General features: G+C 36.4%; 1 protein-coding gene, 1 long non-coding RNA gene and 1 pseudogene across 4 annotated transcripts; 1 reads left to right on the forward strand and 2 right to left on the reverse strand.

Moving 5' to 3' along the window:
• Positions 1-147: 147 nt before the first annotated feature.
• LOC137723221 (cytochrome b561 and DOMON domain-containing protein At5g48750 pseudogene) lies at positions 148-1,456 on the reverse strand (annotated as a pseudogene).
• Positions 1,457-2,720: 1,264 nt separating this feature from the next.
• LOC137747742 (ADP-ribosylation factor-like protein 8a) lies at positions 2,721-5,402 on the reverse strand. The gene is made up of 6 exons (XM_068487900.2): positions 5,176-5,402; positions 3,967-4,048; positions 3,832-3,864; positions 3,610-3,731; positions 3,131-3,292; positions 2,721-3,036 (listed from the first exon to the last, which is right to left on the reverse strand). Exons 1-6 carry the CDS (start codon positions 5,211-5,213, stop codon positions 2,919-2,921), a joined length of 555 nt encoding a protein of 184 aa, XP_068344001.2. The 5' UTR covers positions 5,214-5,402; the 3' UTR covers positions 2,721-2,918.
• Positions 5,403-13,482: 8,080 nt separating this feature from the next.
• Positions 13,483-15,750, forward strand: LOC148690688 (uncharacterized). 3 transcript variants are annotated; one of them, XR_015957159.1, is made up of 5 exons: positions 13,483-13,840; positions 13,937-14,049; positions 14,437-14,501; positions 15,295-15,365; positions 15,473-15,750. It is a non-coding gene; the product is annotated as an uncharacterized LOC148690688 (long non-coding RNA). The 3 variants fall into 3 exon arrangements; XR_015957158.1 differs by having other exon boundaries at positions 15,295-15,750; XR_015957157.1 differs by having other exon boundaries at positions 14,437-15,750.
• The last annotated feature ends 2,754 nt before the right edge of the window (positions 15,751-18,504 follow it).

The following is an 18,504-nucleotide window of genomic DNA, read 5'->3' on the forward strand; positions in this document are numbered from 1 at the left end:
CTTCCAGTATTTCATTTTGCCCTGAGTCATGAGAATCAACTCCATTTATCGGCGTTTCAATTTCCTCATCGACTTCTGAGTTTTCTCCATCTTCATCTGAAATGTAATCCAATGACCTAACTGTGTCGACATCTCTCCGGTGCGAGTCTAACCAACAGAAAACTCATCCGAAGGAACATCACTACTCTTACCAACAAGATGATCCCTCCCAAAAGTAGCATTGTCCAAGGATGATGTATCTGTGGCTCCACTGCCAAAAGTGCCGGAACTTGATAAGCCTCTTGATCTGAAAGACGGACAAAGAGAAAGCAACGATTTCTTCAAGTTTATCACTGTGTGGCTTCCGATGCTACATTACATCACAATCATTTAGACCATCCTGACTGATTGTGTCTCCATTTTTCTCGAAAAGGTCCGTCCGTTCACTGCCTTTGGCTGATTTGAAATGGGGCGTGAGCCATAGCATTGACCAGGACAAAGAGCTACGGCTACTTGAATCGGCAAGGACAAAGACTGATGCCGAAGCATCTATGGCCTTTGTACTGTATCCCCGGAGATTTGGAACCGAGAAAATTCCACCTCCCCACCCAGCTACACCACCAAGAAACGCCAGCATTTGGCATGCTCTACGAGCATGAAACCATGCTGGATCGGCTGCTTCGACCGTCTTGAGATACCTTGACACGATTACGCCGATGGGCATAAGTATGCCCCAGCTAATGGTATTGACAACTCCATGGGCATATTTTAAGGCGGTTATCGAAGTACTCGTTCTCTTGCTTGTTTCAATTTTCCCGGAAATAAAATCCAAGGTTCCAAAGGATTGCAAGTTGGGTCCGGAAAGCGAGTGCATTCCGGGGTTGTTTCCGAACATGGGTCGTTGCTGCCAGACATGGTGCACAACACTGACGTTGTTTGGAAGGACTATGGTGGCAAATATGATGACTTGGTTGTTTTCGTAAGCCGCAGAGACATCGTACAAGGGAAGCTGAGATTCCCTTTTTCCAAATGAGTCCCGTAACTTTTAATTGGTGAAGAATGTACAGTCATAGTTCCATCGGTTCTTTTGTAAGCGATAATAGCTTGCGAAACGACCATGCCGGTAGACGTAGGGTTTATGGCCCATGCAGCCCATCTCGAGTCACTCACCACAGATTGTGTGAATGCAACGTCGACAGTGGCTGTCAACGGCTAATAATTCCAGCAGATCATCGAATTCAGAACGGGGAGCGTACTGCATGCGGCGGAGGTTTTCTTGTTGGAGAAGGTACAGCTTGTGCATGGCGGATGTGCGGCAGCTGATGAGAAGACGGAAGTAAACAGTAAGCAAATAACAAAGAGAGACTTGGAAAGTTCCATATATGAGCGTTCGAGTTTAAAATTGATTGTTTGTCGTGGTTCATTAGCTATATATATATAGCTAATGGCATGATCTCATAATCCAACATGGAGTAGAACTGCTGGTTGCTTGGGAACCAAGCCTTTTTTAAGGGCCGGTTTGGTATCCTATTCAAAAAAATTTCATCATTTCTCAAAACATTTTTTGAAAAAAAAATTTCTTTTAAGATTCAAATACTTGTTTGGTATAAAATTTTAAATTTTTTAATCTTAAAACTTAAACTAGACAAATAGATCAAAAAAGAAGGGGTCGCAGAAGAAGGAGAAAGAGGAGAAAAGAGAAAAGAAGTTAAAAAAAGTTAGATTCAAGTAGAGCACCAAATATATCCTAAATATCTGCTAGTTTCCTAATTAGTTCAATTTCAATTCTCATTAATCAAGGATAATTACACGAGTTAAAAAGTGAATTACGTAAAGAGAATTTTAGGGCTTTTTTAATTAAATTTTAATAATATAAGGGGGAGAAGGAGAGTTCGAAACTATTACGATAATTTAGGAGAGGGAGAGTTTTGAACCCGGGCATGGATAGCTAGCACAGATAGAAACCCAACACTGTATCCACTAGGATATTTAACACATGCAATTTTAGGATCATAACCTACATTCTGAATCACTGAAATTTAATATATAGTTTGTTTCCGGTGTGATTTTTCCAATTCCAAAGGAAGAACACCCAAGGTGGTATCCGAAGACGAAGATAGTTGGAGGAAATTGAAATCGAGCGATACCAATTAACATCGGATCAGCTATCTATAATCCAATCTCAGAGATTAACAACATCCATTTGGAGACAAAAAGTGTTTCGTTCTCAAACTCAATCGACAGACTGATCTGTCTGCTCAACCGCGCTCCGCTACTAACTTGACGCATGATCTCGGCTAGGTGGTTAAAGGAACAAAACATAACAGTTTTCTTGTAAGCAATACTAACTGCAGTAAGACAGACAAACAGATAAATGGGTGGAAAAGAAATGCTGCCAACTCAAACTCACCAAACCATTCTCATGATTTATCAGGTAACGAAACATCATGTTTGTTTGTCAAGGATTTCTATGTGACAAATCAAAGTGAGTGCAACGAATTACTGCCGTTCAACGATTGTCAACTTCATTGTATCAAAGTGGTGAAAATAAGTATTGCCCTTGCATCATAGTGCGTGTTCGAATCCCATCGGCTTCATAATCTAACATATAATTTAACAAATCTATCGTTTGAGGGAATCTGCAGTTAACTTTTCTGCATGAAGAAAAAGATTGGTCTCCAAAACCTCCGTGAATTCGTACATGTGGATGTAGGCAGATGTCTCGGGGAGGAAAGGGAGACTAAGAGCACCAGAACAACCCTAGATCGTCTCCAATTAGAAGAAATGATACAGTAGAATACAGTACAACAACAAATAATCAGCAACCAAGTTAATCAGACACGTCAATCCCAAACGCCAACACCCCGTACACAAAGAATTCTTTAATAAAAATTATATCACACAGAAAAAACAAAAGCAGAGAGAAGCAAAACCATCTCTCAGCTTTTTGATTTGGAATGCTTTACAAGCCAATCGATAACTGAATCGATGTTCGTTGAGTTTTTGCATGAGATCATGAAGCAACAAACTTCTCTGTCTGTAATCGCCTTGAGTCCCCTGCACCAGCACAATGCCAAGATCAGTACCAAAACAACACGTCTTTTTTCTCTTTTTTGATGAGTTTCAATAATAAAAGCACAACTGGATTTACATTTCATCAGTCAATGCCTGTTTACTGAGAGCTCCCGGCTTGTCAATCTTGTTTCCAAGGACCAGTAGTGGGATCCCGCTTAGTGAGTTTTTGCTCAGCAAATCATGAAGCTCACTTTTTGAGACGCTCATGTTATCTGGATCGGCAGCATCAACAACATAACTGCAGTAAAAAACAAGTTGCACACATGGGCCATAACTGGTTTAAGTCTTCTAATACAAGGATCAACTCAACTGAATCATTAGTCAATGTATTATTGTCTTTGATACTCGAACAATCAACACACATGGGCCATTAACCAGAACATTTGACAATCAGCTAAATATTTTTTTAAACATATGAAAACAACTATTAAAAAATTAGTTCGTTTGGCCAAAGAAAAAGTTTTAAGTTTGGGGACGCAGTTCCTAAAACTAAAATTTATACTTACAGAGTTCTCTAAAAGTAAAGTCATTTGAGATGGGAAATGGGTTACATACACTATGGCAGAAACAGCACGACAGTATCGCTCCCACATGCTGCGGAACCTGGGTTGACCTCCAAGATCCCACAACTTTATAGTAACATTCCCCTTGGTTACCTTCTTCATATTGAATCCTACCTGAAAAACATTGTCACTAGAAATTATTTCACTCACTAGAAAGACAACGGATCACGGAAGCTCTTTGTAAGAGGTACAAACATTTGAAAACATAACTTACTGTAGGAATCATGTCCTCACTGTATCCGCCCGTCTAAGCACAAAAATAAAAAATCAAGTTTTCAACACATCAGCGAAACAAGTAGACAAAAAGGAAAGAAACACCAAATACAAATGATCGCACTGATTTACTTACTGCAACAACATTTACAAGAGAAGTCTTTCCAGCATTCTGAAGTCCTATCAAAGATAGTTCCATTTCCTGCTTGAAAAAGAGGCTGTAATCACATGCCGATAATGTAAGCACAGGCAGTGTGAACTGACGTAGAGGTCAAATAAAAAAATTTAAATATAGCACACATATGTATGCCCGAAATTTGGCCATAACCACCCAAAGATTCCAAATGCAATCCCCACAATCAAAGAATAAAAGGGAAAAATAGCTCTCCGAAAAAGTTAGTTCCATCTGCAGTTATAAATTCATAGGTATTTCACAGTTGCTTAGGTTCATTATCTATATTTCATTCAATGCCTCAATAGATGCCATGACTGCAGAGTATTATCTACACAACTTTCCCGTTTGAAAGACGCATACATCACTAACATAACTTAAAATTTGACCAAGATCGAAATTACAAATATATACAATTTGGTATACAGTGATATTATTCAAAAGACGTTCTATCACTAAATCTAAAAATTTCCCAACTTCTATCATTTTACAACATCAGGAATCCACATTCTCATTTCCCTTTATCAATCCTTAAGCAACTATAACAATTGAATTGTGTCAATGCAAAGGAAGCAAAAGAACATTAAAAAAATCTACAACAGCCAAAATGACATTCCACAAAGCACTGTGCCTATTTCAGTTCGGCAATTCAACACAAGGAAAAAACAACCAAAATAAGCAACAATATATATATGTGTGTGTGTGTGTACCTCAACAAATAAGCAGGAAACATTGCTAGCCAGAAGGCACACAGCAATCAATCTAGAGTATAGTGTACCAGACTTAAATTCACCCATCAGGGAAAATATAGCAAAAGAAAAAAAAAAGTTTGGAACAAAACTATATCTTCAAAAGCAAAGAAAACAATTTTGAGGTTCTTTCTTTTGGGTTTTCTTTTCCATCGTCTTTTTATGAAACCCAAAAAGCAACCTATGCATTTAAACCTTCCAAACCAACAAATTCAAATCAAAATCCCACTCAAAATTTTGTTACTTTCAAACCCAAAACACAAGCAAAATCTTTCAACCAAGTCCCTGTAAATTCCGTACACGTAAAAAAACAATAGAAAAATCTAAATTCTAGAAACAAATGTATCAAAACAGGATCATACAACAACCCCGACAAATTGAAAACCGAAACGAGAGAGAGAGAGAGAGAGAGAGAGGAGCTAACCTGCGGAGCCAATTGAGAAAAGCCTCCCACAAACCCATTGACGAATCTTGATAACGCTTAGAGAGAGAAAGAGGATGAGAAAGAGAGAGAGAGAGAGCAAGAGATCTGTAAAGACACAGTCACTCTGCCTCCCTCCAAATCGAGGCTTTAGCTTCTTCGCCTTCCTTCTTCTTCTACCAATACCACTCCCTCTCCATAAATACGAATTATTTCATTTTTGTTTGTTTTTGATCTGAAATGCAGTCCCTGAATAATTACCCTGTCTAATGTCCTGTAAAATCCTAACCGTCCACGAGTACAGTGGGACCCTGTAATTTGAACGGTTGAGATTAGTTTTAAGCCAAACCAATCGCTGGCCGCACGTTCCGTTTACGAGGATCAATCAGATGAAGCTCTACTGTTTCGGGAAGGTTGCTATCGTAATCTTAGCAGTTGTGGGTGACATTACCGACCAATGATAAGCTGGCTTAGTTTGACGTGGCAAGAAACCATTGGTTGAGTGGTCGTCAGTGTGGAGAGTGCTCGTAGAGTTTATCAACCCTTTGTACATCAAGCCTGATGTCTACGAAGCTTCGGGTGGCAGAGACATATGAGTAGGAGCGCACCCGTTGAGTTGTCTTGTTTTTGTCTGTGTTGTGGTTCTTTTTTTTTTTTTTTTTTTAATAAATTATACAAAATTGCTTCCATTGTGGATCGCACTATAATTTGATACTTTTTGTTTTTAACATTACAACATTATATCTCAATTTATGAATTCGTTTTAATGTCAACTTCCGTTAATTGATCATTCAAATTGACAATTAAGTGATAACATGACAAGTGCAAAGTCTATATTATTCTGACATGAAAGATCAGTAGATAAAATATAAAATTATTAAATAAACCAATTTTAAAAAAAATAATTTTTATGCCAAAAAATTAAATAAAAAAGTGGGGCCCACCCCAACCGAACCATCCATCCTTTCTTCCCCTTCCATCCACCATCAAAAGCCAAGGTTCTAAAATAAGTTAAGAGCTAATTGGGCGACAGGTTGGAGCCTAGTGTTTAGACAGACTAGGTGGATTTAAGTAAATCTATTATATTTTGTGTAAATAAGTGTCTCTTCATACCTAAAATGAATATAATTACATCATAAACTACAAAATATAATGACATATATATTATGAAGTATTAGAACATAATGAAAACATGAGAAACAAGCATATAATGTGTGTTCATTTAAGTATTCTACAAGTCTATTACAATTTATTAAAAAAATAAAATACAAAATAAAAGTTATCTATATTTTGTCTAAGTGAGTCGCAACCGAGGTGGGTGTCGAGGCAGGTTTGAGCAGGCTATGCGGTTGCCTAGGCGTTATAGGTGCCCTTTGTGATACCCTGAAAAATTTAAATATATGAATTGAAATATTCAAAATTATGAATATGTGAAAAGAATCAAGAATTTATATTAATTCACTTGAGTTTAGTTTTAAATTAAACTAATTATGAAGTTTGGAATTTGGAATTTGGGAATTAATTATTTAAAATCCGTAGACCTTTTGTGGTCACAATTTATATTTTTGAATAGAGCTCGATCTCACGAACGCGTAAGCGCAAGCCGTTCATGAAACGGAGTTATAACTAAGAAGTTATTAACGTTTAAAGTTAGGGATAAATTGGTAATTTTATATTTCTTTAGAAGGCCCCAGAAATTCTGGAGCCATGTGACATGCCACGTGTGTGGCTAAGATGAAAAGAAAAAAAATAAAATGGATGGTTAGGATTGAAAGAAGAGAATAGATAGGAGAAAAGGAAGGGAGGAATAAAGGGAGGTGACCAATAGGGGAAGAGAAGGGGGAGGGGAAAGGAGAGAACTGAGAAACGGAGGATCGAGACTCGGCCCTTGGTGACCCGACCCGATCGACTCCATTAGCATTTTCCGACAGGTTTTCACCCATTTTTCTGGTGAATTGCCTCAAACCACCACTTAGAAACCCCTCCATAACCTTCTCCCTTCCTATTACATCTCAAAAATAATGAAATTTGGTCTTGAATTTGGAAAGAACACACCCGTGGGTGCTGACCCTTCTTGCTCGAAATCCACCAAATATGAAATGATTTGGTTCAATAACCACCACCATGAGACTACCCTGGAGGTCTAGAACAAAGCCCAAACCATGGTAGGGGCGGCGGAGCACCGGAGGTGACGATTTGAGACTACCTATTTATAAGGTTTCGGCATTGGAGTCTTTCCAGGCCAAATTAAACTTGGCCACAGGTATAAAGTTTGCTCTACTCTTTGAGATCTTCATTTCTGAAATTTTTGAAATTTTTTAAAAATAGTTGAATTTTCTGACGAGTCCGAGCAGCCAACCACCACCTACGGCGGCACGTGGCTAAGAAGACGATATTGCTCTTTTTAAGCTAATTACAATGTTCTGAGTCCATATTTATAGTATATTTGATGTGAATCAATTGTTTGGACTTAATTTATGAAGTGTTAGCCACTTTAAAATGTGAAGATTATGAAATAGAATTTAGAATGTGAACTACGAATGGCTTGATCCCTATTTACGGTATGTAGGCAGTCTAATGAGACGTTAGATGCAGCCAATAAAATAAGTTAGATTAAATAATTCGAGAATAAATAATTAGAATGAGATTTGATTTATAAAGGAAGGTGGTGACAAAGTGTGAAAAGAAATAGTGCATTTGATATAGAAATTGTAATTATGGACCATGGATGGAACCAAGGCCTATAAATAAAGAAACACGTTAGGTGGTAGCTAATTAATCGAGGTAAATCTTTTGTTGATCGATTGTGCTAAGAGAAGGAAGTTTGAGCAATAACTTGAGTTTTATCCTTATACTTTGATAATCAAATGTTGGTTATAAATTTATTGTGAGGGTTCATGAAATTAAAGTGCTTAATTGGGATTAATGGTAAGTTAACTAAACAAGAGTGTAGTTCGGGCCTATCACTAATATTATTATTTCCCGAAATAGAGCAATACTTCGAGGCTGGGGAGTGACAAAATGGTATCAGAGCAAATGATCCTACTCTACAAGATGCACTATTCGTGAGTCTTGTTGGTGTGCATTATGACATGCATTGTGGTTGCATTAATTCATATTTTTAGGAATGAAGTGGCATTCATGTTTTATATGTGAAATACATATATAAATTGTAATTATGGACCATGGATGGAACCAAGGACTATAAATAAAGAAACACATTAGGTGGTAGCTAATTAATCGAGGTAAATCTTTTGTTGAACGATTGTGCTAAGAGAAGGAAGTTTGAGCAATAACTTGAGTTTTATCCTTATGCTTTGATAATCAAATGTTTGTTATAAATTTATTGTGAGGGTTCGTTAAATTAGAGTGTTTAATTGGGATTAATGGTAAGTTAACTAAACAAGAGTGTAGTTCGGGCCTATCACTAATATTATTATTTCCCGAAATAAAGTAATATTTCGGGGCTGGGGAGTGACAAAATGGTATCAGAGCAAATGATCCTACACTACGAGATGCACTATTCGTGAGTCTTGTTGGTGTGTATTATGACATGCATTGTGGTTGCATTAATTCATATTTTTAGGAATAAAGTGGCATTCATGTTTTATATGTGAAATACATATATAAATTGTAATTATGGACCATGGATGGAACCAAGTCCTATAAATAAAGAAACACGTTAGGTGGTAGCTAATTAATCGAGGTAAATCTTTTGTTGAACGATTGTGCTAAGAGAAGGAAGTTTGAGCAATAACTTGAGTTTTATCCTTATGCTTTGATAATCAAATGTTAGTTATAAATTTATTGTGAGGGTTCATGAAATTAAAGTGTTTAATTGGGATTAATGGTAAGTTAACTAAACAAGAGTGTAGTTCGGGCCTATCACTAATATTATTATTTCCCGAAATAAAGCAATATTTCGGGGCTGGGGCGTGACAAGAACCGTCAAGAATACAGGAATTAAACCCTTTTGTTTGTCACTAATGAATGTCCAACCATGCTATTTTATAATACCAATATCATCGGCCAGAATCTCCAAGAACCAAATCCAGGAATCTTTGTTCTCCATCTCAACAACTACATAAGCTATCACCCAAGTTTCATCATTGGGATCTATCCCCACAACAATCAACAATTGATCCTCATGTTGAGACTTCAAATGACAACCATCTAAACCAATCAAGGGTCTGCAGCCATTCTTAAAACCTTCATTGCATGCACCCAAACACACATACGTCATTTGAAAATTTCCTTTATCCAACTTAATCTTCACAGTGCTCCTCGGGTCTGTCTTATTGATTTCCTCAGCAAAATCCCACAATCTTGTGTATTGCTCAGTATGTTTACCCTTAATAATCTTCATAACAGCAATCATTGCCATATAAGCTTTTGTTTTTGAGCAACCGTGTTTCCATTTAGCTTTAATGGTGTCCATAAAAGAATCAACATGCCATGTTGGATTAAGTTAGATCATTTCCAAGTACTACTCAGTAAGCCAAGACTGTTTCATATTCCTATTCATCCATAATCTACCACATGTGTGATGATCCAAAATCTTCTTGATCTGCATGTTGTTTGAATTGCACATCTTCCCACACTTGACAAACCACGGATAACCTTCTTTGCAAGCTGCATCAACCTTGAACTTCTCATTTCATGGAAAATGTACATCCCCATACCCATTTATCATAGAGTGTATAACTACTGCCTTTCTGAACTATACAACATCCCTAAATATCAACCTTAATTATAATTATGGGTTATTCATGTCAGTTTTCTCATTAAACTCAAGATACTGCCCATTGTTGCTTCAACCACCATCTTTGTCTTCATACATACTATGAAGGCCATCTGAATTTTAATCTGGCTTACCAACATCTACATTAATCTTTTCTTCAAATCATTCTCTTTGTTGTCGAGATCCTTCCAGTGATTATGGATTATTTTGCTCCCCTGATTGTGGGTTGTTTTGTTCCCTAATGCCAGCCAATACTGCATCCTTCTGTGCATCCACATTATCATCTAGAAACTTCATAAACTCTAAGTGACGTTCATCAGCAGGAAATTTTTCTTCTATAAAGTCATTGTCATTCTCATCTTCTTCTTCAGCTCTTTCATCACCCACATCAACCACTTATTCATCATCCACCCCCTTATGAGCCACTCCTTCATCCTTTACCCATTCATCAAGCACTCCTTCATCAGTCACCCTTTCATCAGGCAGTCATTCACCCACTCCTTCATCATCCACAAAATCATCACCAACTACTTCATCAGCAACCTTGCTTAGTGGATATTCAGTTGCTCTTTCAATAGTTTAAGTCATACATTGGGAAGGCACACTCCAATCACCACCAAGGCCGCTGACTGGATATTCTATAGCTAGCTTGGCCTTTCCTCTATTCACTTGCACTGGCCTTTTTACTTGCATTGGTCATCCTTATCACCATCAATTTCTTCAATAACCACACTACTCTGAGTAACTAGTTCAAATGACTTGATAAACTCCATCTCTTAAGAAGCACATTCTTCAGGTGTTATCTTCTCAATATACATATCAATCATAGTGTGGTTTGGCACAAATTTGCACATGTTGATAACATCGGAGTCTGTCATCAAAGGCTTCAATCCATTTCGAATTTCCATCCCTGGGATCTTATATTAGTAACTCATGAAGACATTTCCATATCCTAGTTCCTTAACCATATTGTCAACCTCGAGCAATGACATGAAATCTTCACAGAAGTAAAAGAAATCAACCTTCCCTCCAACATAGAAGTCTTCACTGAGTTCTCCATCGTGATATATTTTGATTGTGAATAGTTCATTGTTCCCTAAAATTGCAGTATAAAAAACCTATTATAAACAGATGAAACCCAAATTTCTGCATAAAAAAAAAAAAATCCTATTTTAAAGTGATGAAACCCAAAATTCAGGACCCAGGACCACAAAACAATTCACAGATAAAGGCACATCACAAATGACAATGTGGTGTCCCAGATAAAGACACAGCTAAAAGCACAAATAAAAGCATAAATAAAGCATCATACACAAAAGACACAAATAAAGGTATAAACAAAGCATTGCCAAATTTACATAACCCACAAGCTTTTTTCTAACATGATTAAACAAAGATAAAAGTCCTCCATTAACTGGCAAACCAAACAATTTTCAATTCTCCACCATTTTCGAACAAAGAAATTCAAAAATAAAAATATATATAAAGGTATAAAAAAAGCACTGCCAAACTTACATAACCCACAAGCTTTTTTCTAACATGATTAAACAAAGATAAAAGTCCTCCATTAACCGGCAACACCAAACAATTTTCAGTTCCCCACCATTTTCGAACAAAGCAATTTAAAAATAAGAAATATAGATCTAAAATTACAAAGTACAAACAATTTCAGGTCCCTAACATTTTCAAACGCTCCAACCATTTTCGAATATTCCAAGCATTATCAAACAACACAAAAATAAAGAAACCAAAAAGCACTAGCTATATGTTGGGAATGGATCCAATAGATCCTCCCTCATTTCCCAGGTCATTTGCAGCCTTCGAATCCTTCACTTCGAAGCACTAGATTATCGCTGCAATCGAGGGTTGGTTGTGGGTTATGGGTTGTGGGTTGTAGGTCATGGGTCATGGGTTATGGGAAGTGAGTACGACGGTAATGGGGAATCGATGGCTAGAGAGTGATGGAAATAGGGTTTCGCAACAGGGTTTTATGACGGAAGTAGGGTTTCACCAACGAGGCTAAGGTTACCAGAACTTCAAGCTTCTCGATTTTGGGTTTGGGAACGGTGTGCTAGATGATAGTGGGGTTATGTTGGTTCCTGGGATGGGAATAGTGGGTTAATGATTCAATAAAAATTTTAATTTTTAATTTTCCTTGTTGTCAGTACTCGTGGCTCTATGTGGACTATTAAATTCTACGTGTGCAAGTTTTGGTGGGAGAGCTGGGCCACATGTTGGGGTCCACTACTGCCACGTCAGCTCTTAACGGATCAATAGATGAAAAATGTAACAAAGGTATTATATTGAAATAAAATAGTACATGAGGTATGTAAGTGAATTTTTTTGAAGATTTTGTATGAGGTTGCAATAGATCTCAAACCTGAGGTGATAAAGTGTAATTTACCCTTTTAAATTTTTCGTCCAATTTTCCGTTCTTTTTGCCCGATACAGTTGTTATGTCCCGCATGGCCAAATGGATAAAAATTAGATGAAAATATTTAAAATCTAGCAGTAGGGGGAAATTGGCTATTTATAAAAGTTCGAATGGGTAATCGACTAAAATTAAAATTGAAGAGAGAAATTGGCTAATTATAAAAGTTCAGGGGGTGATCGGCTAAAATTAAAGTTCAAGGGGGAATTGACAACTTTATACAAGTTTAGGGGGCAAATCAACAAATATGTCATTTAATTATTTTGCATGAGAAAAAAGTTGCCACAAATTGAACAGAAAGAAGCTAAATTCAACACGTTAGTAGCATGGGTGTAAAGATAAATCTACATATTGAATTGGGTTGTGAGGATGGTTTAGGTAGTATTTTGTGTTTAAAAAGATATTGATAGTTTAATTAAAAATAATAAAAATTGAGTGTAGAGAGATGTTATATGCATTCAAATAAAATTCCCTTTTGTATTTGTGCAAGACAAGGTTAACTTTTCCAAAGTTGGATAATTTAGTCCAATTATCTTCTCATTTAGATTAAAAATTTAGAATGGCATTCTTTATTATCTAAATTTTATTAAAATCTTATATATATATATATATATATATATATATTTTCATATTTTGATTTTAAAACATTCCTTAAATATAACTAGCATATGACCACACATAAAGTGTATGTGAAAATTTTTAATTTTTGTTTCTAAATTGGAAAGAGAGAGGAAGAAAGTGAGAGAGAATGTGTGTGACAACCCGTCCCTAATTATACAATTTTATAAATTTTAAAAGTGTGAATTGACGAAAATGCCCCTTGAGGTGAGATGGTTGACTTTTGTTGAATGTCTTCTTGTGACGTATACAAGCTATTATTTCACCGTATTCTTGAAGTTCTCGATGATGCGAACACGTGGGCACAAGTGAAATTGAATTTAGAGCAACGACAAAATTTTTACTGACTTACGAAGTTGAAAGGGCATTTTAGAAATTTCACTATTCTAGATAATTGGCTGTCTATTATTTTAACATTTTCTTTTGAATTTCCTGTCCGGTGGGACCCACCCAAGTGGGACTCCCCATTCCTCTCCGTCATCCCGTGTCTCCCCTTCTTTATCCCCATTTTCGGGAAACACTTTCATCTCTCTTCTTCCCTTTCTCCTTCATTCCTTAATTTTGCAGAGACCAATGAATCACAGCCAATCGCCCACTCCGGCGAGATCCCCTATCATTGAACAACCACCGCCTACTGCCATGATTTCCTTCCCTCACTTCTTTCTCTCTCTCTTTCTCTCTCTCTCTCTCTCTCTCTTTCTCTCTCTCTTTATCCCAGACTCTCTCTTTCTACACTCACAGCACAGAGGCAGTCAGCTAACCACCATGACCATTTCATAGTGGAAAAATTGTGCAACCACCATCGTTCTCGCGGCGGACAACCATCATCACCCTCACTTACCATTTTTCACGGCAACTTTCCACCGTGCACAACCAAGGTAATTTTGGAATCCTCCCAACCTCAAACCTTTCTTATTTTGAACCCCTAATATTTTTTTTAATTTAAAATTATGATTGGGGGTGATCTGGTCCAGAAAACAAATCAGGGAAGAACTTTTCCAGATTCTGGAAAATTTGGACCGTGGCAGTCAGGCCACTTTCAGGCTACTTTTCCGGCCAATGTCGATCACGTCTCAGCTTAATCTTGGTATGGATTTGTTCCTCTCATGTTGGGCCTCATTTCCATATAAATTATGTTATTTTTGTTGGAGAATCGAGCTTGAAATGAGCTCCTAAAGTTAAAGGAAAAACACGAAAAAATCTGGAAAACTCACGAAGAAGACACGTGAGGTGCGCGTGGGTTGCCACTCTCTCCGGCGCGTGCGGCACATGGCTACCAGTGCAGCCACTTGTGGCGGCGAGTGGAGGAACCCGAGGTCCCTCCTTAGGTTTCACGACGTGCAGAACCCGAATTCGTCTTCCGTTTTCCAAAATTCGACCGTTTTAAAATAGTTCATTTATTAGTCGTACGCTGTACGAAAATATGTTTATATGTTAGTACATTACATATTTATGTAAATGGTTTTGTTTCTAGGTGAAACACATCGCAAAGACTTTCGATGCTACGAGGCGGGTTCGACTCGACGACATGATTTATGAGTGGGTTTTTGTTTTTAATTATTATATATTTATTTAGTTTCCATTTATACATTTGAAATAGAATTTCCTACGTACGTCTAGATTAGACTAATGTTTATAAGAATTAGCAAAATAACGGAAATTACGAAATTATCCTAAAGCCTACAAGATACACAGGTATGCGTGTTGTTATTGAATTTTAATTACAACCATGATTAATATTTTATTTATTATTATTATATGGATGTGAATTATCGATTTACTATTGTGTGATCGTATTTACATTTTTTGCTCATCGTTGCTGCATCGGTGTTGGTACTTCCCCGGGCCAGGGCCAGGGCCAGTCTTTCACGTGTGCATGCACATCGCACCGTACGCTCACTTTGGATCCATTGTAGGTGCTAGTCCTGTCCTAGATTGCTATAGACAATTAGGACTCGTATGTGCTGCGCATAGCGTCAGTCTTCACGTGATTGTAGTACTAGAGCGTATATCATTATTACACCCAGTCTTGTTTATGTCAGAATATCTCTACATGAACTCGTGTGTCAGCATGTGTCGATAAGCACTCGATATGATATGTTTTCTTATGCAAGATTATGTGATTACGGATGTCATGTACTTATTTACGAAATATTGTTCCGTATTGAATTCTTGAGATTTTGCAAGCTACGGTATGTATTTTCTTACTATACGTAGTATGTATATTTTGGAAACTATACTTGTTTTACGGTGATGAGTTATTATGTTTTCGAAAAGGTTTTTACAAAGCTTGATTTTTAGGCCCAGTCACCCTTGTTTTTCGCCCTTTCAGGTTTTAGTGGCTGAGTTTTTGTGTCGACAAGGATTCTTGGCAAATCTTGATATTGGAGATTACCTTCAATGGTATCATTCTCTTCCTACTTTATTGTACTTTACTTATACTCTGACATCACGTGTGAAATGGATTCATTCACGCTCATAAGCACACTCTTATATTTTTGCACTTGTAGGTTTAAATTTATTCATATTTTCCACATCATTACACTTTATGACTTCGTCACCCTCCGGGTGTCAGCCAGCACAGCTCGATTCGAATTCCAAGTAGACATTCCGAGTTGGGGTGTGTCAACATGAGAGTAGGGAGGGAGGGGAGAGAGCTTCATTTTTTATTTTTTGTTTAGAGATATGTTAGAATCATATGTAGTTGAAGTAAAACTTTGGCTGTGTGAAATTACATTATTGCCCATATTTCTTATTTATGTTCAATTTTAATTAGAGGGTTTGAATGGTAATTTCATGGGATTTTGATTGACAATGAAGATTCTAATAATATGTAATTTAGGTTTCTGGTTCTTGAGAGGAAACCATTTTGCATGTTACTCATTATTCAGTAGAAAAAAGTAAGTACGTACCCATTTTTCAATTGAAATGTATGACTTTTTCTTTTTAACAAACGATATTATTTACATTAAGGAGATGGAAGAGTCGGTTAAGCCTCGCAGTGGGCTAGCAATAATATAGTCCAAATTCGCCTTTCGCGATAATCAAACCTAATATATATTATACTGACATTTTTTAACATAATATGTATCCATGTTTTTAATGTAAAATCTATTCAATTTTATACATAGACCTATTTTTTTTTTTAAATATAAAATGTACTCATAATTAATAAACGTTTTTGCTACAAATGGTCTTCTTCTCTTCCACTTCTTCCAGTGTGCATCGTGGCTTTTCTTGGACTTGACTTGACTCGGTTTTCTTCACACCCTTCTTGTCTCGTATCGAGGACTTAAATGGACCACCCAACTACACTTATGTACCACAAAGTTGCTCAAACAGTGGCATTCCAGTTGGAAAGTTACTAGAAGTAAATTATTATATTTCATTTGAAAATTTAGGATTTGATAAACTTTTTGTTTGAATTTATTGTTAAAAATAAAGAAGTATGTACATGGAAGAGAAGAGATAATTAAGGATTTTATATATTAAATAAATACAAACTAAAAACGCGAAACGAAAAGTTACCAAACGGCCTTAGAAAACTAATTGAGCTATGTTAATTGGGGCTAGAGATTAAGGTTGACTCAACACATGAGCGAAGACAAGATTATAAGATTTAGAATCACATGTTAGACTCATATTATATATATATATATATATATTGACGTCATCTTGGTTATTTAAAGTTCAACGTTCTAAATTTTATTCAAAAGTCCAATTAACAAGTAGTGTTTTTAGCACACTCAGTTTAGCTTCTAATGCTCACATTATCAGTATATGAAATTGATAAACTATTTCACTTTAGAGTGTCAAAAGCTAAACTCAAAATTTCTCGCGCTATCTGATAGTAAGTAACAATATATAAATTGATAGTATAAAAACATTGCTTAAATTGTTGAGTGCTATATTACTATGCATGTAGTTTTTACTGAGTGAAAAAGCTTACACTTGATTGAAAATTCGTGTGCATGTAGGCCACTTCAGGAATCACTTGTTACCAAAACAACATGGAAACATGCAAAAAAAGAGGAAAATTTATTTCCCAGGACAATTACAACACGGCCTGGGCTTACAGCCACTCTATTCAACATTTTCTAGATATATATATCCAACTCTGCAGAGCTTATCAGATTGCACCTTCGTCAAGGATGGAATTTCCGACGTCGTTTCGCATCAATGCAAGCCATTTAAGAGTGCAGTGAGAATGCCATGGCGCTCCATCCTATCCCTGGCCATTTCCATGGTAGTTTTAGTACTAATTTTGATCACAAAAGTTTTTCAAGAAAGGCGAAGATGCTTCACTAGATTTCCCATCTTCCCTTGCTTGCCAATGACTCCATAGCTAGGAAATTTATAATTCAATTGGGAAATAACAAAACAACCAAGAAACAAAAAAGTAGGAAAGTCAATTATATATACATTTTCTCTCCCTTTTTTCTTTTATGTAGATTCAATTGGAAAGTCAAAAATGTACTTCTTGGGCGTGGGTTTCGAACCCCGTCGGCTCCCTAATCTAACATCTAACCACTAATGCTATCGATTTAAAAAAAAAATGTACTTCATGGGTGTCGTAAGACATTTGGTTAATCCATGGAGATCAAAGTGTATATACAGAAAGTTCTTGGTTGTATCTTTTTCTTCTCTTTTCCCTCTTTGAGAACTGAAATCAATATATCAACTGAAGCACACCTATAAAGAAGGGAAAGCCAGAAAGTTCTTGGTTGTATGATTGTATCTTTGTCTCAGCTCAATATCTCTTCGTAATCCTCTGGATTAGATTTATTGAATCTTCTACATTAGGAAATGATTTTCTCACATTTCACTTTTTCTTTATATGCTATTATCTAAAGAAAGTTGAGGTTTTACCATGAGGAGAGTTGGGAGTTTTATCATAAAATTAAGGAGTGCCTTGATCTACGTCCAAAAATTGAGTTGTTATTAGGTTTAGTCCGGTTTCCTATTTTCTACTTTAATTAAAAAAAAATTAAATTTCTTAATTTGTCCATGTTTATTGATATTTGTAATTTAAATATAAAATCTAATCACTTTTCTGAGTATATACAATAAACAGTAAATAAATCAATAGGGTTTACAAGAATCTTCCCACCAAATAAATAAGCACCATGCTCCTGCACGCATGGTGAAATTTCAAAAATTCATTCTTTGTCATCAAAGCTTTGCAAACGCAAATACATAGTTACTCCCTAAAGTTAAAAGGAAAAAAAATGTGGTGGCACCTAAGCTAGACGTTTGGAATAAGTAGAATTTTGGACAAAAGGAATATATGATGTAAATATGATACCCTCTCAAGAAAAAACTTACAAAAACAGATATATTGTTACTTTGATATCTCAAACTTACTTGTTGTCATGCAACAAAGTTAAAATACGTATCGAAGCGTGTCAGGTTTGAGAAATCAATATGGTGGTGTTCCCGTTTCATTTCATGTTCTCCCCTCGCCAACCTATCATGCATCATCATATGATAATGTTAAAATTCTTATCGACACATGATAAATTTGAAAAACCAACATGACAGT

Source organism: Pyrus communis, chromosome 15 (genome assembly GCF_041283825.1).
Source record: "Pyrus communis isolate YQ-2024b chromosome 15, ASM4128382v1, whole genome shotgun sequence".
Lineage (NCBI taxonomy): Eukaryota > Viridiplantae > Streptophyta > Magnoliopsida > Rosales > Rosaceae > Pyrus > Pyrus communis.